This window comes from Typopeltis vanoorti, chromosome 3 (assembly GCF_054136105.1).
Source record: "Typopeltis vanoorti isolate ZY-2024b chromosome 3, IOZ_Tvanoo_1.0, whole genome shotgun sequence".
Classification (NCBI taxonomy): domain Eukaryota; kingdom Metazoa; phylum Arthropoda; class Arachnida; order Uropygi; family Thelyphonidae; genus Typopeltis; species Typopeltis vanoorti.
In genome coordinates, this window is record NC_143551.1 from 161,072,880 (window position 1) to 161,096,717 (window position 23,838).

The following is a 23,838-nucleotide window of genomic DNA, read 5'->3' on the forward strand; positions in this document are numbered from 1 at the left end:
CCAAATGATGACTTTAACGTGAAGGTCGAAATGTCAAGTGATTATTTTGGTTTATATTAAACTGAAGTTTTTACTTTAACACAGGAGTTGTTTCCATAATTTTATAATGAATTACAATCACCATGTAACCATGAAGGAAAGGATGTCGAAATTCAACTCAAGAAATTGAAAGCTTTTCCACTTGGTTATATTATAAATTAAAGATGCCAAGAAATTATCAATTAAATTATCAATGTATATTCTTGGTTTCATCCTTTATCCAAGTGCAAGCAAACAAAGTTTGAACATGAAGCAACTTCATGACAGGGCAATTCGTATATAGAGGCTAACGACTTCACATTAATTGCCTTAGTATTCCATAATGCAAAGCACATATCCTTACAAACATGTATAATGCTAAGCATTATGGGAAGGACCACTACCCAGGTTTTGATCATTATCGAGGTCTCATCAGTGGCAGTCAGACCCAGAAGTGATACCAAGGATGAAGTAATGCAGAAGTTATGTTGATGTCATAGTATTGCCTTGTCACAAAGTTACTTCATGTGCAAACTTTTTTCCTTACACTTGGATAAATGATGAAACCTAGAATATAATTTCTTGGCATCTTTGATTTAAAAGATTTAAAATATAACTAAGTAGAAAAATTTCAACATCTATCTCTAATCCAGAGTATTTTAATAATAAGGTGTGACACTCAGTCTGGCTCCCACTCAATAAAGGTCAAAACCAGTCTGGGTATTGGTCCTTCCCATAATGCATAGCATTATACATGTCTTTAAGGATACGTGCTTTGAATTATGAGATACTAAGGCAACTGATGTGAAGTCATTAGCCTCTATATATAAGATGGAGTGTCATGAAGTTACTTCATGTTCAAACTTTGTTTTCTTACACTTGAATAAAGGATGAAACCAAGAATATAATTTCTTGGCATCTTCAATTTACAACTCAAAACATTTATGTGTAACCATAAAACTGTTGGATGGAAAAGGGAAAATTACCGTATTTTCAAGTGTATAAGACGCACTTTTTTACCTTAAAAATGGCGTGCATCTTATATAATGAAGGTAAAGATTGTTTCCTCTTTTCAAAGTCATACTTGTTCCAAGATCTTTGTAGGCAGTTAATGGTGCAATCAAACTGATGCGTGACCTTCACATGACTTCTAGTGCGTCATTGGCTAAGAACAGGGAGTCCCTATTCAAGTTTCATAATATATTATCAGAGTAATCAGTTACTGATGTTTATCAGTATTGAGTTGACGTGTTGAGATATTTTGTATTCAGTTTGATATTTCCCCGTAGATTTTAGTGATAAAAAAAAACATTTAATATTCATATACAAATTGCAGGTTGTAAAATATGCAGAAGAACACGGGAATAGGGAAGCTGAAAGACATTTTGGACCTCCGCCTACAGAAAAAGTTTTTTTAGGTTTTTTCCAGAAAATTGTATTAAATTTCTTAGGTGTGTCTTATACACAGAAAATACGGTAGATTTAGGAGGTAACCTGGAGCAATGCAATGGTATAAGAAACTACATGGAATGAATGTCATTAGTGCATGGTAAGCATTCACGGACTGTTTGAGCAATGCAGCATCAGAGTGCAGACCCTGGGTCAGGAGGACAAATCGAGTAGGGATTAAGTGGACTAGCAACATAAATGGGAGCTGCAAAAAAAAGCATGATGGAAGGAATATAAACAAAAAGGTGGTGAGCATGCTCATGGGCAATACGAAGCACAAGCAAGAAGGGTAACTAGTATAGTAAGAAAGGCTAAATCAGATTTTGAAAGAAAATTAGCTAAGTAAGCCAAAGTAAATCCAAAAGTTTTTTTTTGCTACGTAGCAAGTAAGAGAAACAATAATTATGGAAAGATAATTTTACTCAGTGCTCATGGGAGTAAAGTGACCGAAGGAATAGTTTGCATACTAAGTGAACAATTTGCAAGAGTATATCATCCAGGTGATCATTCATATTTGCAGTTACTGAGGTGAAAGAGACTGATGTGGGCATTGAGGTAGATGAACTGAAGGTATTCAATATATTAAAACATTTCAATGTGAATAAAGCAGTGGGCCTTGATGGTATGTCAGCTCATGTGCTACGAGAATGTGTAGGTGAACTGGCAGTGCCTCTGACAAAGTTGTTTAATCTGTCTCATCTCTGACAAGGTTCCAAGGGAGTGGAAAGAGGATAAGATAGTTTCATTATGTAAAGGTGGCTCCAAGATAGAAGTTGCAAATTATAGATCAATTGGTATTTCTGGGGTGATGGCTAAAGTATTGGAAAAGTTGGTTAAAAGTAAAATTAAGGAATGGGTGGATACAGATATGATGCTTTATAGGGAGCAGCATGGCTATGTAAAAGGTAGGTCCTGCCTCAGTAATTTATTTACATTTTATAATAAGGTGACAGCAGAATTAGATAGAGGAAATGACTACACCATGATACTGCTGGATTTTGCAAAGGCATTTGACAGAATACTGCATGGAAAACTATTACATAAGTTGGAGCAAATGGGAATGGATGAGAGGGGGGGGGTTAGACATCTGAGAGTGGTGTATGGTGCAGTTAATCAAGGCAAACGAGGGAGACTAGTGAAGTGTCTCAGAGTTCTGTACTGGCACCAATACTCTTTAATTTGTACACTAATGTTATAGTAGTGGATTTGAAGAGGATATTCAGTTGTTAACCAATGATGCAAAACTGGGAAGGGCAAAAGTTGATAGAGTTGATATAGATATCTTACAGAATGATTTGAATAAATTGGCGGCATGGGGAAAGGACAATAGGTGTCAATTTAATGTTGTAAAAAGAAAGGTAATGAACTTCAGGATGAAAAAAATTACATACCTTGTATCATATTGATGGTACTAGTTTACATGAAATTGATGAGGCTAGGGATCTGGGGATGATAGTGGATAGTGATTTGAAATTCAGATGACATATTGTAAGAGTTGGCAAAATAGCTCAGAGGATTACTTGGATGTTGAAGAACACACTGCAAGTAAAGATATGGAGGTTATTATCCCTGTTTATAAGGCTATGATCTGGCCACATATTGATTAAATGTGAACCAATTTGGTCACCTGTGTTTCTTGGGGATCAATAGGTGGTGGAAAGGATTCAGAGATGAACGACCAAGCTGGTGACAGGTTTGTGGAATGTTCCTTATGAGGATAAATTGAAGGTGTGTATGTTGAGGAGTTTAGATGACAGGCAGAGAAGAGGGAATATGACAGAAACCTATAAGTCACTAAAGGAATTCTATAGGAATGATACAAAAGAAATTTTTTCAATACATGGGGAGTAAGGGGAAAACAAGCAGTCACACTTGGAAGTTGTCTTAAGAGTGTGGTTAGTAAGACTGTGCAGACTAGTTTCTTTACTTGGAGAGTAGTGAATGAATGGAATGAATTGCCAGAGGTGGTTGTGTGCACTCCAACAGTGAATAAGTTTAAGGAGATGTACGATAGGTTTTGTTACTGGACAGTGTGGGTTTCCCGCAATGAGTCTTTTGACTCCATGGAGTACCTGTATAAATAATAACTGAGAGAATTACTGAGAACAGATCCACTAATGTCCCACAGAATTTATCATATCATATATTTAATCCAATAATTTGATTTCATTACTGTCTCAAAATTCTCACCCACCATTCTCTGTTCAGAAATCCTATTTATCACAGATCCTAATTACATATACAGATGTCAGCTATAAGAATAAGTTATTAATAACAAATATTTTATTATTTTACCTTTGACCGGGAAATAAAGAGGAAACAGCCAGCTAGTAATAATCCTTGAAGGGTAGCTTGTGCATCACTAAATTTGATGCCATCCAAATAAAGAACACTCTGACTATAAGCTAAAATCAAAGCATTAAGAGCAAGGATTTTAAACATTTGTAGAGTTGTCACTAAAGTGCACCGGCCTTGCTTGATAACATGGCAAACTGAAATGAAAAATATAATTTTTATTATAACTGCAGTTTACAGTTACAGAGTATTTTTTTTTAAATATTCGCAACATTACTTTGCAGTTTTGTTTCTATGGTTATGTATAAACACAACCAGAGAAACAAAATAAAAAAATATTTTATACACACACACACCAATTTCCTGATAGGTACCCTCAAGGAGTGTCAAGGCAACTATGATAGTACTAAATCATTAAGTTTACATTATTATTACTCTATTATTAATCTCCTATCAACAATTTTCCTCTAAATATGTTAAAATATATGGTAAAATATGTTACAGGACCTGCTTTGCTATGGCAAGTATGCTTAATGAAGAAAATCTGGCCAAGTGGATGAACATTAACATAGAAACACTTCTTTTCATCACTATACTTGCTCTAATGTTATGGATATTGTCCTGAATCCTGATAAAAACAATGAAAGAACTGTGTCGTATAATTTATACCAATGTATTCCATTTAATCAATAAAATTACATTTAATTTGTATTTAATATTTAAGTTTCTAGGTCCATGATGCTTTCGAAACATGGGAGAGATATATACAGTGAGTCAGAAATGTACCAATGAATAATTATTACATGATCTTGGTTGGTCCAGCAAGGTTCTGGCACTAAGTGTGACAAAAATTTGGTAGTGTACCTGTAAAAGAAATCTGCTACCAAAAGTGTATAATTTATACAGACTCATTGAGTTCATTGCAAGCTATCTCCTCTCCTATCTATAATCCACATCCATGCAAGGTACACCTTGCATAGCATCCATGCTATGCAAGGTGTACACCTGTCGCACAAAATGAAGATCCTTAATTTTGATATTGGTTGTGCTAGATTGCCAGCCAGCAATTAAGGGAAATTAGATTGCAGCTGCTAGATCAACTCACTTTTTCAGCATACTATTTGGCAGTACCATATACAAACTACAGATAGTTTTTGATGCCATCCATTCAGTCAGATCAAAGCTAATTGCTCTATAACAGTCATAATAGGAAGAAGTACTGACAAACAAATTACATGATAAGTCTGAAATTAAACAATTGCAGTCTACACAACATTGAAAGAGAAGAAATGAAGTTGTTCTTGCTAGGCTCTGCATAAGCCACAGTCATCTTATGTATTTTTATTTACTGGGCTGATGATCTCCATATGTGTGAAAAATGCAACATACATCTTACCATTTCTTCATATTCTGATGGAGTGCCAGCACTTCGCACAAGATGGGAATGAAATTATTACCTACCTAGCTGGGCCATATACACTCAGGCAGATGTTATCAGACCCAGACGAACAGCACGACATTTTTAACTTTGTAATTTATAATAGTTTGTAAGTGATACAAACACATCTGATTATAAAGTTGATTTATATGTAGATACTGTATTGCTTAACTTACTGTATTTTTCACCTTATAAGATGTGCTTTTTTTGTACTTAAAATTTATCTGAAAAATCGGCATCCTATAAGCCGAATGTGTCTTATAAACTGGTACATCTTACAGGGCATCTTATACACCAATCTGTTTTTTTTATGTATGCGCAGTTATGGTGCATCGTCGCTTGTCAGTAACGTGTGATCATTTTGAATACTTGCACGGTCGTTAATGGTCACGCATTTAAACTAGTAATCAATACATCATTGTATTTAATATTTTTTTTATAACCCATGTCTTCTACTTAGCAGATATATAGCTATATGACTGTGTTAAAGTATTGTGTGAGTATGCAAAAAAAAAAATAGAGCAGGACAGCACTTTGGGTCTCCTTACAGAAAAAATGGTATGCACTGGGAGGAAACAAGAGCATCGATTAATTGGATGCAATCTCCAAATTCTAAGGAAACATCTACAGAAAGAAGGAGAAAGAAGGCAACAATTTTGCAGATGTGTAAATGAGTAAAGAGTTCATGGAATGAAGTTAAACCCAAAATTATTATAAAATCTCTTCAAAAGTGTGGCATTAATAATTTTCCTGATGGTATGAAGGATGATTTATTATTTCAAGACAGCGATGACTCGGTTTCTGATGAAGAATCAAGTTCAGAAAATTTTGAAAGTGAAGATGAATAAAGATCTGAAAAGAAGATTAATGAAATTTATAAAAATTATTTTGTTTATATTATATATATATATATATATATATATATATATATACGAGAGTGGTCTGAAAAGTTCTCGGCCTAACAAAAAAAAATATAATTTCAAAATTATTTTTATTTTTCAACACAATCTCCTTTAAGACTAATACATTTATTCCAGCGATGCTCCAGCACCATTATCCCATACCTGTAGTAGTTCTCAGTAAGATCTGCAAAATACCCCTCTACAGCTGCAATCACCTCTTGATTCAAAGAAAAACACTGACCAGTGAGGAAGAGTTTTAGTTTTGGGAAGAGATAGAAGTCAGAGGAAGCCAAATCTGGGGAACAGGGTGGATGTTCCAACAATTCATAGCACAGATCACTTAATTTTCCCATAGCCAAAACACTTTTATGGGCAGGTGCATTGTCCTGATGAAAAATGATTTTTTTTTTCTGCAAACCAGATCTTTTCTCACGAATTTTTTCATCTAGTCTGGTTAAAAGATCGGAATAATATTCCCCGGTTATTGTGTTTTACCCATTTCATCATAATTAATAAACAAAATGCCTTTAGCATCCCAAAACACCGAAGCATGACCTTTCCTGCTGATGAAACCAACTTTGTCTTCTATGGCGCTAAACAACTGGCTTCTGTCCACTGTTTTGACTGTTGTTTGGATTCTGGTGTGTAATGGTGAATTAACTCATTCATAGTAATAAATCGACGCACAAAATCAGTTTTATTCTTGTTAAAATGCTCCAAGCAAGCACGGCATCCATCTTGCAGAAAGCTTCTTCATTTGCAATTCTTCATGCAAAATATATCCTACACATTGAAATGCCTATAGCCTCAGCAATTTCACGCACTTTGACTTGCTGGTCATTCAATACCATATTGTGCACTTGATCAATGATTTCTGATGTTGTTACACTTTTTGGACGTCCTTCATGGATCATTTTCAAGGCTAGTACGGCCACGTTTAAACTCAGCAGCCCATTTCTTAATTGTCGAAAACAAAGGAGAAGAGTGCCCATAAATTTTTATGAACTTCGAATTATTTTCTTTTGCCGTTAAACCTTCTTTTACAAAGAATTTTATAACTGCATGATACTCAATTTTATCCATTTCAAGGAATACAGACAACACTTTTGCTTCAGACAGCTGTATAAAACAAATTACTTGACAGAATGACTTGCAATTTGACATGGATGCTTACAACAGATGTACCAACTTAGAAAAAAAAATCTATATAAAATATATATATATATAGAATCTTTCCGATAGTGTTGCCATCTATGGTCGAGGCTGAGAACTTTTCAGACCACCCTCGTATATATATATATATATTATGTTAGAATTTTTTAATGATTTTTTTTAAGAATTGCTTTTTTTTTATCTAATAATGATAATACATGCATTAAAATTTAAAATTAAAAAAAAAAATACATGAAAAATTTTATGCATAATTCATGCATCTTACTCTGCAAATAATATTCTCCCCCCGCCCAGAAATTCTATATGAAAATGTGATGAGTACAATGCAACAGTGCATCTTATAAGGCAAAAAATATGATAAATTTTGATAATATGTATGATAAATACATACATATTATTTGCTAATTTATCTCTTTCTGACTATTTTATTAATACCTTGTGTATTTCTGTAACTTTTACTATGGTGCAGTATGACTTTTGCTGTCATTGTGTCAATAAACAATAAATCAACCAACCATTTCAGAATGATTTCAACATACACTGAAGTCCATCAGTGGAAACTAGACTCAGGAAGAAAATTAGGTTAAATCAACATAGAAATCATATATTTTTCAGATACAAGTAATAAAATGGTGTATCACTTGTATCTGTGTATAAAGTGGATAAAGCCTCCATGAAGGTTGAGTTGAAACTGGTCTTGGTGATCTTTCCAGAATGAACAACAACATATATGTCTGAAAAGAAGTGTGTTTTGCATCATGCAAATTCAACAGGCATTGTGTGTAGCCTAGTCATGATGATACTTCATGTGAAGCTACTTTGTTTGCCTCAAGTCTGAGTAAAGGATTGAAACAAGAGTATAATTTCTAGTCTGATGTAAGAAATCCAGTAATATTCAACTAAAAGAAATAGCAGCATTAAAAATTTTATACAAAAAAATAAGCAAAGCAAATAAGAGAAAACAGTCATAATGCATAAAATAGAATATGATCGAAAAATGAATAACATTCTAAAAGTCCTAAAATGTTATTATTTATATAAAAATTTTAAAACTAATTTAAAAGATGTAACTTTTAAATTAGTTTTAAAAGTTACATCTTGGTCCTAAATAGCTAGCAAAAAACTTACCATGCTAATACAGAATATATGTGGCCCCAGAAATTCACAGACCTAATACCCCAATTCATTCCTGAGTTTATAGCATACACTGTGTACTAATAAACTTGCCAAACAGTTAACAAAAATCACTCCCACACCAACAGGAAATAATACCTTCATTAAAAATTCTATTTCAAATCTTAATATATCTCATCTCATTTTCCTTTTACCCTCTTTTACCTTGCGATGTCAAGGGTTTATTAATCATCGGACCTCAACTGTTCACAGGATAAGGTGGTTAAGCCCTGCGCCCCAGTGTATCTTATGTCCCGTAGTGTTGAGTTCTCAAGGCCGGTTTGCCTGCTTGTGTGATGAAAAACGCCAGATAAACTGGAGGAAAAACCCTACTGCCTGCGTCCAAGACCGGCTAACTTGACTACAGCTGAGGAAGATTCTCAAGTTCCTCACGTCTTCAATGGGAATCGAACCTGGGACACTCCTTCCCCAAGCATATGGTTGCAAACTGCACAGCCACTAGACTAACCACACTGACTATACACATATATATATATATATATATATATATATATATATATTAAAACCTTTATATATGTTAAAAACCTTTATATATATTTTAAAAGAATCTTAACCTAAAATATTCAGTCATATACACTCAGATCTTATTAAGACACATATCCCCCCCCCCACGCCAAAACCACACAGCTGAATTGTTCGAATTCACCATTTTCCATGGAAAGGAAAAAATATATAAGACAGCTTAATGGAACAGAATGGAATTCCTCTCTAGACAATTTCTATATAGAATTTATAGAACACTGCAAACAGCGTTTGTGTGTAGTACAAAAAGTAAAAAAAACTCTCTCTTCACTCCCTTCCCAGTATTTATAAACAAGCGAGTGTAGCGCTTGTTTATAAATACTGGGAATTTATAAACGAGCTATTATGAGAACAGATTAACGCCACTCGCTTTGAGTTATCAAAATTAATTCACCCATCAACGTGCTATGTGAACTACTATGTAATATTTTGAACATGGAACTATGGGAGATCCTAGACAACATCGCCAACACAACGGCTAGAAAAGAATTCATTGTAGACAAAAACCAGCACCAGAAAAAGTTTGAAAATCTCCAACAATGCAGTGCTACACAACGACCGCAATTACAACAAGATCACATTGTTGTGAATTTATCATCGCTCACCTTAACCAAAGAAGCTATTAGTGCTTTGAGTTGGGGGCACAATTTTGCCATTACTCCCAAACAAGTTCCAAAAGCCAAAATAATGACATCTGTCGAACAGGGAATATATGACCTGCCTCCAGCAATAGCCAATAACATACGTTTAGATGTGGCCAATATCCTAATCAAGTCTAAGCCTCCCAGAAATAATATCCATCATAAGGAAATCATTGCTCTAAAAGAGTTACATAATAATAACCAGATTATCATAACAAAAGCAGACAAAGGGAACGCAACCATGTTGATGGACACAACAGAATATGAAAACAAAATGCACACACTTTTACAAGATCAGTCAACACACAAAATTATAGATCGCAATCCCACCAACACACAAAAGAATAAGGTGCTTAAATTACTGAAAAAAAGTCGCTTCCTGGCCCAAAGAAACAGTAAACAAACTCAAGCCCTTCCATGTTAAAACATCCAGGACAAATTCACAAACAAGGTACACCCTATTGTAGCTAGTATAAATAGTCCCACATACAAACTGGCTAGACATTTAGCCAAGCTACTAGAAACAATTCTCCCTCCTTTGTCAAAAATTCTGCCCACCTAAAAAGTATTTTAGAACACCATACCTTAACATGTTCGCTGCCAACTATCAACATACTTGTAGTTGGTATGTGAGCCTCACAAGCCAACTACGAATATACTCTTATGTCGATTACCGACCTCCTATGCCAAGCATGAATTAACCCTTAGTATAAGTACCTTAATTTGGACCCTTCACTTGTGAATAAAGCAAAGAGCATGTCTGGGGACTTGGTGAAAGGGAAATAATTTCAGCTAAAATATAGTATATTATATATGTGCCTCAGAAGCCAAACTACGAATATACTCGTATGTCGATTACCGACCTCCTATGCCAAGCTTGAGTTAACCCGTAGTATAACCCGTAATTTGTAAATCAAATTAAAACTAATAAAATCAATAAAAATAATAAAATGAAATCAATAAAATAAAAACCAATTTATTCAAATTATGAATGGTATGGTACACTTTAAAACAATGTTCCACGCACAATGGTGGTTTTTCCTGGCAAACAGGACAATAATAACATGTTTTGCATCGTTGTTTGTTTTGTGTACATACTCGACATGGCTTTGTGACCCCTTTCGAGTCTTCAAAATTCGAGTCATCAGAATTCAAGGAGAACCGGCCTACCAGTCCTGAACACGGGGGGTTGGGCACCGTAACCCCCTAGTGTGTGTGTGTGTACACACACACAAGGGGTTTCAGAAAGAATGGTAATTATTTTGGTAGGTAGCAGTATCGATTATTCTGAGTAAAAAAGTTCATATTATCCAATTGCCAACGGATGCAGAGATATGGCTGTTTGAAACTGGCATGTAAAAAGCAAGGAAGGTATCAAAGAATGATAAATGACTTATTGCTTGTATTTATTGACAGTTTGAATGATACAGAAAAAAACAAATAATTGACAAATACTATAATTTACAGTTCATTATAAATGTTCTAAAATTCCACCACCAACCTCAATGTACTTTGCAATTCTTGTGGTAATAGTATGTGTTGTTCTTCTGAGGTTGTCTTGATGTTCTTTTATCATCCATAATGTGAGTGAACAATTCGTCTGTTGTATTTACCTTTTCTTTGTATACTTTGCTTTACATCCATCTCCACAAACCAAAATCTAAAGGAGTTAAGGTCTTGGTGGAGACCTTTGATGACCAATGAATGGGACTACCATTGCCTATCCATCGTCAGGGAAAGTTCGATTTAGATATTGTGTCGCCTGATGGCTATAATGTGCAGAAGCTCCATTGTACTGAAAGAACATACCAATAGTAGTGGAAGTTTTTTTGCAGAAGTTGTAGATAAATGGGCCCTGTAGGATGATTTGGTAACAAAACAGGCCCAATCAAGCAATTTTCAATTATACCACACCACACCACATGTTTACAGAGAAGCAATGTTGGAAATTTGTTTCTACAGTGGTATGTAGATATCTGTTGGACCACTGATGCCAGCTATGGTGTTGTCACAGGTGAAATTAGCTTAATTGGCGATTAGCATTTACCCACTGACAAAATTCCAATTGACTGCCTTCATCTCCTAGGAGAAGGCGTTGCACCTGCTGTATGTGAAATAGATGCAAGCCTTTCTTGTGTAATGTTCGCTATGCTCTTGTATGTGGAATACATGCAGAAATTCTCCTTGTGCTTGTTGTAAGACTGGATTCTACTGACTGAAGAATGTGTTCTACTTCATCCACATTTTGTTCATTTACATGTTCAGAAGAAATATCACTGCCGGGAACAGTACCAGTCTCACGCAGTTTGTTGTAAACACTCCTGAATCCATTACTCTGAAGGTAGGAAACTGTTGATGGTAGTCTCTACAAGCAGCAATGGCACTACAATTACAAAAATCATAAACAATCAGCATATTCAGCATGTGTAAAGATATGTGTGCCATTCTTAATAACACTTACACGAAATTGCATCAAGTTATAACTGCTTCTTGGTCACATCTGATTCAGAGAGTTGCATGCTAGTCACCTGATCTATAGAGCTGTACATACTAGTTTCAAATAGCTGTATCTTCACATCCATTGACAATTGGACACATGTTCATATGAATTTTTTTAATCAGAATAATTGATACTGACACCTACCAAAATATTTACTAACTAAAAATTCACATGTACACCACAGTAACTAAATTTTAATAATATGTAAATATTTCGTCTTAAGTATCTTAAGACATCATCAGTACAGTTATTACAAACAATATTAGGAATTACAGATAACCTTCGTATAACGCAGTACTTATACAACATGGTTTCGATATAACATGGTCTACAAACTGTAGTAACCCTTTATCTTTTCATATATTTTTCAAAGCGCGACTTAAAAATCAAATTTTTTCTTCATTAAATTTGTGTCTGCCCAAATCGTGCATGTAGTTATCAGTAGCGAATTTATATTAGGGGAAATACTCTTTAGCACACATGTGCATCAATTGTTTACCGTATAAAGTGTTTATTGTTGAAAATTGTCTTCGTTTTCTGCCAGGAAATTCTATTCTAAGTATCCATTATAAGATATAAATTAAATTACATAATCAAAATCAGTTGAACAATACAACATGTAGAAGGTGTCTACAGAGAGAGAAAATCCTTCCTTTATATATAATCCCATATATTCCAAGGGCAGTGAAATACTCATGAATCTAACACAACATAACTGCATTTCAAGTTTTACAGTAAACAGATGAATGATGCAAACTCTATAAGTGAGTGTTTGGAAGAGGGGCAGAAGGGAAAAGGGTGCATGCTTAGCTCTCTCTCTCTTTCTCTCTTTTTTTTTTTTTCCAAAGTGTCCTTTGGAAAAAAAAGTTCTTTTTATTCTTTATTTTCTTTATTTATTTGATTGAAGCCAATAATGTTACATGCTCTGTCTTGCTGAATAGTAGGCAAATAATACTCAACCTGGGTCAGGATAAATTTTGGCCTTAACAATTCCTGTAATAAGAGCAAGTAAGTGACTCTAGAAATTGCCTCATTTCTTTATATTAACCAGTTCATTTTAAGGAAATTAATGGATAATAAATGACAAAAGAATAACCAAATGTCTTTATAAACAATCCATTATTTATAAAAGCACGTGGCAGTTATCATGTGTAGTGTAATTCCACATATTTCAATTCTATACTGTCTCTGCATATACAAGAATAAAATTGCAGTTTGTGCTCAGTTTATATAAAAAAAAATTGACAGGTATACTTGAAAATAAAGTATTTCAATTGTTATCTATTTCTTAGCTACTGCAGTTAACACACTTACTGCATTGTATTGAGGATAACTTTGATGTAAATGGAGCTGCAATACTGGCATCTCCTAGTTTTACAACTTGAGACTGTCCATCTTCAAGATCTTTCAAAAGTTTCTGAAATTCTTTCTGAAATTACAAAACAAGATATATACAATGTGAATCAATTATGGCAGCAAGAAAATAAGCTACTGAACTGAAGCACAAATCATTAGTTGAATCTAATATAATGAGGAAAATCAGTTTATGTCACAGAGAAATAGATATCATTAAATGCACCTGTGTTCTAATAAACTTTTACTTGTGTGTACTGACAGAGGGCAAATGCAGCCACAACTATATTGTCTGTTTGTAATGTCTCCTGGATATGGAACATCTTTCACTAGAAGACCAGAGTCTCACTCAACATTTATAAATTGTGTAAACTGGATATAAGTTTCAAGATCACAGAAGCGATAGATCATTAAATGAAACTAGATAAGTTTTCTTAGAAACATTTTCCTCAGTTTGTCCATAAATTAGAACTAAACAGATCCCTCCTGCCCAACCTGGTGGGAGATATTCTCAAGAACTAATTTAGCAAAGTTATAACTTCAGACAATTGATTTCCAGTTTCATTTAATGATCTATCGCTTCTGTGATCTTGAAACTTATATCTTGAAAATTATAATTAAACTTGAAAATTATAGTTTTTAATGCCATTGCAAATAAGACATCCTTTCATACTTTCTTCACTTAAATATTGTATCACCTTATAAGATCAATATCATTTTAATTTTTTTTACTAATTATCTTAGTTACCAATACATTTTATTCTTCCAAAACTTGATTCAAGGCTTTTGCCAAACAGTTAATTTTAAGTTAATGAAAATCCAAATCTTAAAAAAATACAGTTCCCATCTGTTTCAAATTACGTTTTCTTTATTTTTTAATTCATCAACTTAATTCAAAGAATAATTCATAGATTGCGCTTTTATAGAGAACAATAGAAAAATCACTTTTATGCTTTTATAGAGAACAACAGAAAAATCTTGAATCATACACTTTGGAGCCCAATAGATATCAACATGCTACTTACATTTATAATACTTTTGAGTGTGCAAGGTACCATGAAAAAGCCCATCTTCAAAATGCATTGGTCTACAGAATGGATTCTGAATGCCCCAGTGTTTTGTGATGTTATGACTGAAAAACAATTCAGTCTCATTGTGAAATATTTGCATTTTCAGAATATGATCAGGCAACACACATCCTTGCCTAGCCCTCAACAAAATTTATGATTTTCTAATGAAAATTCATCAGAAATTTAGATCACTATACATTCCTGAGAGAGAGAGAGACATATCGATGAAAACATTATGCCATTCAAAGGCAGATCGAAATGTAAGCAATATATTCCCTAAAAGAATACAAAGTATGGGTAAATTTATGCTTTACAAAGCACAAAGTGGATATCTTTGGGATTACAAACCTTATACGGGAATGCAGACTGTACTCGAGTATGTTAATTATTAGAATCTTCTGTTGCCAGTGTGTGCGTATTAATGGAGTTACCAGACCCCTTACTTGGGAAAGGTTACTGAGTTACAATGGATAACTACTACAGGGTGTTTGGGATAAATTTGACAGTTTCGTAAGGAAAAAGAAAATCTTCTTTGTATCTATTAAATTTAATGAATTGACAAAAAAACATTACAGGCAGAGTTAATTACAATACTATCAACAAGATTTACTCAAAATAACCACCATTAGCATCGATCACAGCTTCAATTCTGCTTCGGAACCTCGAACAAGCTGATGCTACAGTCTCCCTGGGAAGGGCCGCAAAAACTGTTTTAATTTTATCCATTAACTGGGCTTTTGTATTACTGGAAGTGCGATTGGTGTCTTTTTCAACTGCGCCCCATACAAAATAATCCATGGGGTTAAGGTCTGGGGAGTTTGGAGGCCAAACATTTGGACTGGTGAAGTCGTAAAAATTTTCAGACAACCATTTTTGACTTTTCCCAGAGGTGTGGCAAGGGGCCGAATCCTGCTGCCATACATACGGCCTACCATTGGCTACCCTTGTTATCCAGGGCTTGACTACAGTTAGCAACTCCACGAACAAAGCCCGAATTCCAATGCCAGGGTTCTTCAACACCTGTTCCTGCAGATTTGCGAGGAATTCTGCTGTACGAACGCAATCAGATCGTCTGCTAGGGATCTTTCTTCTTGCTACATCCTCGTAGTCACCATTGCAAGTCTCTAGTTCATGCCTGATTGTTTTTACTGTATTCAGGGAGCATTGGGCAGCAGTCGTAATATCCTTATTTTGATGGTGGGCACGAATCATCATGATACAAGTTATTCTCTTCCATGATTCAGGTGGGTTCCAGCTATCCATCCTTTCTGACATCTTGTATATGAATGAAGAAGGGTCCAAACTTTTAAATGAAGAGAAGTGTGTGTTAATACATGTAACTTACGGAAAAATATAATTAATTATAAATATGTCAAATTTATCCCGAACACCCTGTATATGTGTCCTGAACTTACTGATTTGCTTTTACAGCATCATACAGATAATAATTGTACCGTAAATGCAAAAAAGACAAAAAATGCTTGCAGATCTCAAGCAAACTGTTGAAAGGGTAAATCAGGGCTTATCAGCAAGGGAGTCTTTTGCACCATGTTGGAAAGACAGAAAAAATGTTTTTCTGCTATCTTCCCTGCACAATCCATCAATGGAATCCATGGAGAAGAATGATTTCGAGAAAGACAAACTCATTGCTGTATGTGCATACAATGACACTATGGGTGGAGTCTGCATGTATGCTCAGTAGCTATCATTTTACTCTATAATGAGCAAACAACATAAAAAATATTATAAAAAAAGTGTTTGGGCATATCATATTTTTCCATGTATAAGACAAACCCTACTTTTTCGAACCCAAAATTAAGAAATCAATATTTTAAACATAAAACAGAACACATTTGATATTTTTTTAAATATTCAAAGTATATTTCCTAATCAGCTAATATTTTTAAGATACATACTAAGAAATTATGCATAACAACTCTCAGTTCCGGGCATATAATTTTCTTCATTGTTTTTTTTTTATTTTCAGACATTTTTATGGGCTAGTGCTCAAAATATTGTTAATGCATTAACTTACCCTGCCAATGAGTTGTAGACATATGAAACTTTCAGAGTTCTGTTTGGTTTATTCAGAGTCAGCCATTAATGACGTCAATCGACAGAGTTAACAAAGGCTAGTGATTCGTGGAAGTCTGTTCGCGGAGACAAGGTACAGACAGTTTCACCACGGCAACCGCAGGTCTCTCAAACGGTTACCCTCTGTGTATAAGATAACTCCCAATTTTTAGTCTAAAAATTTTAGAAAAAAGTATAGTCTTATACACGGAAAAATACGGTATATTGTATTTTATTATTTGGAATGGTTTCCTCCTGTACAAGCAAAAATGTATGCCTACTATATCATATCTAGATTACAGAGTAGAATTCTTGAAAGCACTTCTACAAATTTATGCTCCTTCTTCAGCAAGTGTCTGCTTAAAAAAAATTAGAAAAGAGACAATAATCTGGTGTCCTGAAAGCAAAACTTCCATGGTTGAGCGCTGCTAACTCTAATCATTTCCTAGAAATTTTACTACCCATGCCTAAAAAAAAAAACCAGAAACCAAGAGTTATATCTGCTTTTAAAAAATCAGAAAGGAGAAAATGATCTGGTATCCTGAATGTAAAATTGCTTTGTGCATTAACCAAATTCATCTACCACCTAAATATTTTCATAAGCATTTATGCCAGTATGAGGATTCTCTCCAATTTGGTTACCCAAGCATAGGTCTCTCAATCAGGAAAATGATTGTGTAGACCAAGGCCATAATTTTGTTTTGATTGGAATTGCAGAAGAAGCAACTATGACACAAATACATCATGTCTGATATTTCCCAGTACTTTGCCTGTTTGCAGAAAAATGTGACTTCCTGGTGACTATTTTCAGTTGAAAAGTCAAAAACCCTGATGAAGGTTCTTATAGTACTACATAGGTTAATCCAGGTGTTTCTAACTGAAGAAAACTGTTCACTCTCCTCACGTTTGCTTGCATACACTATGGACAACATATCTGTGAAATGCATATTCACCAGCTGATGTGTTTGTTTCCCATGGCAAAGAGCCCTCATTTCTAAAAAGAAATGAAATGGGGATAATTTTTCTATTGTTTTAGAAAGAGCATTTATATTAAAAAAAAATCTCACAGTCACAGTTCTCAGAGCAAGGTTTTCTGGATGATCTGTGAAATGCTCAGTTTTCGACAACTAGCAAATGCAAAAGTAGCACTTGGAAGAGTATCTACTGTTCATCCTAGCACACAAGTTTCAAGTTTTACATTACTTGAAAGGAAAAACAAGAAATATGGCTACTTTCAGAATATAGAACATAGAAAATAGCATTATTATTATTATCATCATCATTGTTGTTGTTGTTAGTAGCAGTAATATTTTACTAAAAGTGGAATAAAGAGACTCTTTTCATGTACATATCAATTTATCTCAGAAAACTTATGGTGTTATCATAATGTTAATTGTATTCACAACTGAACATGTTTCTATAATAACAGCATAGTGATAATAACAGTATTCACATAACAATAATATTTTATTATTCTCTTTCACTCAGGAAGAACTAATAAAATAAGATTAACTATTATTGTTATTATAAAATTTTTATTTCTAATGGAAAAGAATTAAACAGTTAATATTAGAACATGCAATTTTCCAAAAGAAAAGTAGCAACAAATATAGTATGAGAGAATAGAAGAAAAGTCTGTTTGAAGAAGCAAGAAAGAAATGCGAAAGAGTAAAAATTGTAGGATTGCTACCCAGTTAAGAAGGAGGGCGATGATGGCAAATAATTTCACATGAAGGCTGTGTAGAAGAAATGAATGTGAGATTTCAGATGTGTGGAGTGAATTTGGTGTAGAAAGATTTGTATAAGAAGGAAGGACTGAACTTGAATTCATTTGGCATCAGGAGCATGGAGAAATTACTTCTTGATATGAGACCTAATGCAGAGTGTCAGGGAAACTAGATCATCATGGGAAGAATGGGGAAAATGTGTGTGAAAGTTCAGCAATGGTATACAAACATGATAAAGATATGAAAGTCGTCGAACATGGTTATGTACGTGGTGAAAGGGTGGAAAAATAAGTTTGGGGTTTGGAGCTTTTGGGTATGTCTGGGGAAGGAAAAGAGAAAATTCTAGAATAAGACCAAATAGGTTGCATATCTAATTATAAGAATAGGCTTGGTGCTAATTTATTATGTCAATACACAAATGCCAGGAGCATCAGAAACAAAGGGGATTGAGTTCGTTGCTTTATTGAATATGATGTGGCCTAAGATTGTTGGAATTAGTGAAACCATCATTATCATCATCATAAAATTCCTGCCATGTACTTCAAGGGGTTTACAGGATTATGATAGTACTACATGAAAAATTTACATCATTACTAACTTCCTATCTACAATTATCCTCCATATCAGTCTATTACTTGTCAAGACTGATATTATCATTATCAGATCTTATATTTCTATCGTCTAAGGCACTTTGTACCGCATCACTCCACCTATATCTTGGTCTTTCTCTGGGTCATTTTCCTGCCAACCTGGCAGAGAACACTTGTTTTCCTAATCTTTCCTCGCCCATTCTGTTTAAATGACCATACCACCTGAGATTAGCTTTGCTAACGCATTCCTGGATGCTGCCAATGTTAAGTTCTTTCCTAATATCCTCATTTTTAATATGATACCGCCATTGATGCCATCTGTTCATGCCTCTAATCTTTCTCAGGACTCTCATATCTGCGGTCTCTAGTCTTTGGTCAAGTGTTTTACTTCTGACCCAGCTCTCAGATCCATAAGTTAAAACTGGTTTGAACACAGTCTTGTATACAGCTAATTTAGTGTTCCGACTAATTTCTTTCTTATTCCATATGAATTTATTCAATTGACTTCCCACGATACCAGCTTTGCTGATTCTGTTGTCTATTTCTATATGTAATTTACCATCTTCACTAAAAATAGTGCCTAAGTAGGTGAAATGTTTTACTTGTTCAACAGGTTCTGTTCACAATGCAGTGACATTTTCAACAATTCTGCCTATTTTCACTGTCTTTTTATTGCTGATGATCATACCATATCTATTACAACAGTTATTCAATTTAGTCAGGGAATCTTGCAGACTTGTAGCAGATATATTTAAAGTATAACATCGTCCACATAAAGCAAAGAGCTGACATTAACATCTCCAATTTTGATATCATGTTTAATACCACTTTTCTTCATAATGTGATCCATATAGATAATGAATAACAGAGGGGATAATGTACATCCTTGTCTCACACCAGATTTAACATTAAACCATCTTCCTGTACTTCCTTCAATTCTAACTGCTGACTTACAACTCAAATAAAGACTAAGTACTGCTTGATATAATGCCCCATCGACACCATATAACTGCAGCGTATTGAATATCTTCTCTCTTGGCACCTTGTCATATGCCTTTTCCAAATCGACAAAACTTAAATACAGATTTTTGTTATATTCGCATGCTTTCTCGACTATTTGTCGTAAAGTGAAGATCTGATCCCGGCAGCCTCTATTTGGCCTGAATCCAGCTTGTTCTTCACCAAGCTTTTCTTCGACAATTCTTCTCAATCGTTTCTCAAGTATACTTGCATAGATCTTCCCAGGAACACTCAGTAGAGAAATACCTCTGTAATTCTCACATTCAGTTTTCTTTCCCTTTTTATATATGGGTACTATGAGAGCTCTACTCCAATCATCGGGAATTCATCCCTCTGTCCAGACTTTCTGAACTATGCAGTGCGACCATTGAAAGACTTTTTATACCACCATACTTTAGCATTTCTGATCAAATATCATCTATTCCTGCTGCCTTTCCACATTTCAAGCCTTTGATGGCTTTTTCTACTTCAAGTATGGATATGTATTACTGACTGTTTGCCTGTTGAGTATTTTTTACTACTGTGCTATCACTGCTTGTTTCATTTAGCAATTTTTCAAAGTAATTACTCCATACTTCCAGGATATCTTTTTCCCCTGTTTTCATATCACCTTTATCATCTCTAACTCCTTTTACAGCACTCTTTCCTCCATTTCTGAGCTTTCTCAACAACCTCCAGAATATTTTTTCACCTTCTTGATATTTATTTTCTATGTTCTTGCCAAAGTCCTCCCATGACTTTTGTTTAGCTAGTTTTACACACTCTTTAGCTTTCTTACATTTGTCTCTGTATTCTCTAAGAGCAAAAGCTGACTAATTTTCCAGGAACTTTTGATATGCTTTCTTCTTTTCCTTCACTGCCTCTAACTTCCTGTGTCCACCATTTAGTTCTGATTTTTCTATCCTTGCAGACAACCTCACTACATGCCACTCTGGCAGAACCAATCAGGGTTTTCTTCAAGGCTTGCTACTGAATCTCCCAGATTTGGTTCCTGTTCTCAAACTCTTTCTTTTTTTCTTCAATAATATTTGTGTATTTTAGTCTACAGTTCACATCTGAGAGTTGCTCAACTTTTATTCGCTTTAAAATTTTCTTACATGTTATATTTTCAATACGAATTTCAATTTTATCCTGGGCAAGACTAAATAGTGATCACTTACAATTTCAAATCCTCTGTACACTCTGGTGTCCTGCACCAGGGAGAAAACATCACTATCAACAATAACATAGTCAATGAGACTTTTCTTATTCCTTGCCTGTTCTCTCCATGTTAATTTGTGCACATTTTTATGTTGGAACATGGTGTTAGTAATAACCAGTCCATGTCCTGAGCAGAAATCCAACAGATATTTGCCATTATTATTAGCTTTGCTCTTTTCTCCAAATTTTCCCAAAATATTTTTGTATGTCTCACAATCATTTCCTACTCTGCTATTTAGATCCCCAACAAGGACCAACTTTTCCTTTTTCATTGTGTCAGTTGCTTTTTCTAAAGCCTCAAAAAATTCCTCCATTTCTATCTTAGTAGAACCTTCTGTGGGATCATTGGCACAAATAAGTCTCATTGTCCAGTTCCCCATTCTCATATTTGACCACATCACTCTACTTGAGACTGCCTGCCATTCAAGAAGATTTGCCTTGTATTTAGTGTTGAATACTATGGCTACTCCTTTTCCTTGATTGTCATTGCCTGAATATAACATTTTGTATTTATTGCTCAGAAAGATCTCACCAGTTTTTGTCTTTTTTTGTTTCACTCATCCCTATTATGTCAATCTGGTACTAATCTAATTCCTCAGCTAGCTACATTTCTTTGCCATTCAGGCTTATGTCGTGATAGTACTGGAACAAATCTGAAAAAAAAAAAAAAAAAAAAAAAGGCTTTTAGCTGTTCGCCCTGGCTCCCTGGCAAAAACAACAGGGACCTCATTTAACCAGGCAACGCCACAGCCGGCATGAAATTTTGTCATGTTGTACTATCATTTTGTATTTTGGTTTAAGCCAATAAGAATACAATTTGGTCAACTAAATCCCAAATTACCAGCCCATCCTCGTTCGTTCAGTATCGAGGTAGATACCCAACAGGGTGCACCATGAGAAGGTGAGAATTGGACATTAGGTCAGAAGCCCTGGTCGGTTTTCAGCATTCCTTTAAAGGCTATGTGGAGGTCTCGTCTCAGTTATACAGCTTTGACCCTTAAGCACCTGATTAGTGAAACCTGACTACCAAAATAAGATACGGTAACTGGGGTCAAGTGTAATGGGTATAGTATTTTTAATAATGACAGGAGAGATAGGAGAGGAGGAATACTACAATGATATCAGAAGACTTAAGTCCAGTTAGAATAGAAATGCAAGAAAACAGCGATGGTGAGTTTGAAGCTATCTTATGTGGAGGCTAACAGAATGAAATATATGGCAGGGTTGTTACAGACCTGGCAGCTTCATTGCAGGACAAAGAAATGGATCATCAATTTAGCCTTAATGGTATCAAACGAGCAATCGTTTTGGGTGACTTGAATTTTCCAAACATTCATTGGGTATAAGAAAAATTTCATGATTAGAAAGAAGAGGAATTTATTGAATTGTTGCGAGACAACTTTGTGAAAGAAGGAACTCAAGGTCAAAAAGTGTTGGATTCAGAGCGTAAGAAGGGATCTCTGTCAAGAATATTGCTATTTTGCAACCAGTTGGTGACAGTGATCATGTTGTGCTTTCTTGGAAAGTATCTAATTGTATTGATGTTCCAATTAGAACAGGTTACATGCTGAACTACAAGGTTGGAAATTATGACAGAACTTAGGAGAATTGTATCTTTCGTCACATGATATCAGTTGCTGAATGGGAAAAATGTCAGCAATGCATGGGAATCTTTGAAAAAAGTGCTTAGATGAGGCAGTATCTGAATGTATCCCTAGTGTTCAAAGAATAAATAAGTTGAGAGTGAAATGGATGTGCAACTTTATTAAGTAAGAGATCCACAAGAAGAAGATGATGTGGAAAGAATATCGTGAGAGGAGTTACGAAATACATACAGCTCAGGCCAGAAAAGTAACGCATATTGTATGGAAAGCTAAATTGGAGTCTGGAAAGAAATTGGCCATGCAAGCTAAAGGCAATAAAAAGAATTTTATTGTTATGCCTCAGGAAAAAGAAAGAATGAATGTGGAAGAATAACTTTATTGAATGAAGATAGTACTCGAGCGTCGGAAGCTAATGAGATTGTTAAATTAACGAGTGCTCACTTTGCTAAAATATATCAACCAAGTGTATGCAACATTGTGCACAGTGCTAATGCTACATTGGAAAGAGTTTGAGGTTCGTGAAAATGAGGTTGAAGAGCTGTTGCATAACCTGAATAAGAATTTATCTATAGGGACAGATGGAATATCAGCCTGTTCGCTAAAGGAATGTTTGGCCGAATTGGCTAGGCCTTTGGGCCATTATTGTTCAATCTATACATTAATAACATTAGGGAAGGTAAAACATCAGATGTGCAATTGTTTGCCGATGATGCAAAGATAGGTAGGGCAATCAGGGATGCTACTAATATTCACCACTTACAAAATGATTTGAATAGGCTGGAAATTTGGGCAAATGAAAATGGCTATCAGTTTAATGTTGGTAAGTGTAAAGTTATGCACTTTGGTGTGATTAGATTTCCAGTGGCATACTATATTAGCACAGTTATACTGCAAGAAACTGAGGAGGCAAGGAATCTTGGCATACTGGTAGATAGGAATTTGAAGTTCAAAGGTCACATAGCAAAAGTTGCAAATACAACTCAGAGGATATTCATCACGAAGGTATTTTCTTGATCATAAATTAGTATAATAAAAATATTTGGTTGCAGATCAAGTGTTAATCAATTTT

General features: G+C 34.7%; 1 protein-coding gene across 5 annotated transcripts in view; it reads right to left on the minus strand.

The window, feature by feature from the left end:
* The window catches only part of LOC150108709 (endoplasmic reticulum transmembrane helix translocase), a 647,746-nt gene that overhangs the window by 93,193 nt on the left and 530,715 nt on the right, over positions 1-23,838 (minus strand). For all 5 annotated transcript variants that reach the window (XR_016548145.1, XR_016548143.1, XR_016548146.1 and 2 more), the window contains exons 20-21: positions 13,447-13,561; positions 3,763-3,959 (exon numbers count right to left, since the gene is read on the minus strand). Coding sequence is in view for 1 of the 5 variants with exons in the window: in XM_090390936.1 (XP_090247062.1) it covers positions 3,763-3,959; positions 13,447-13,561 (312 nt within the window). In the remaining 4 variants the exon portion in view is untranslated. The remainder of the gene's footprint in view (positions 1-3,762; positions 3,960-13,446; positions 13,562-23,838) is intronic.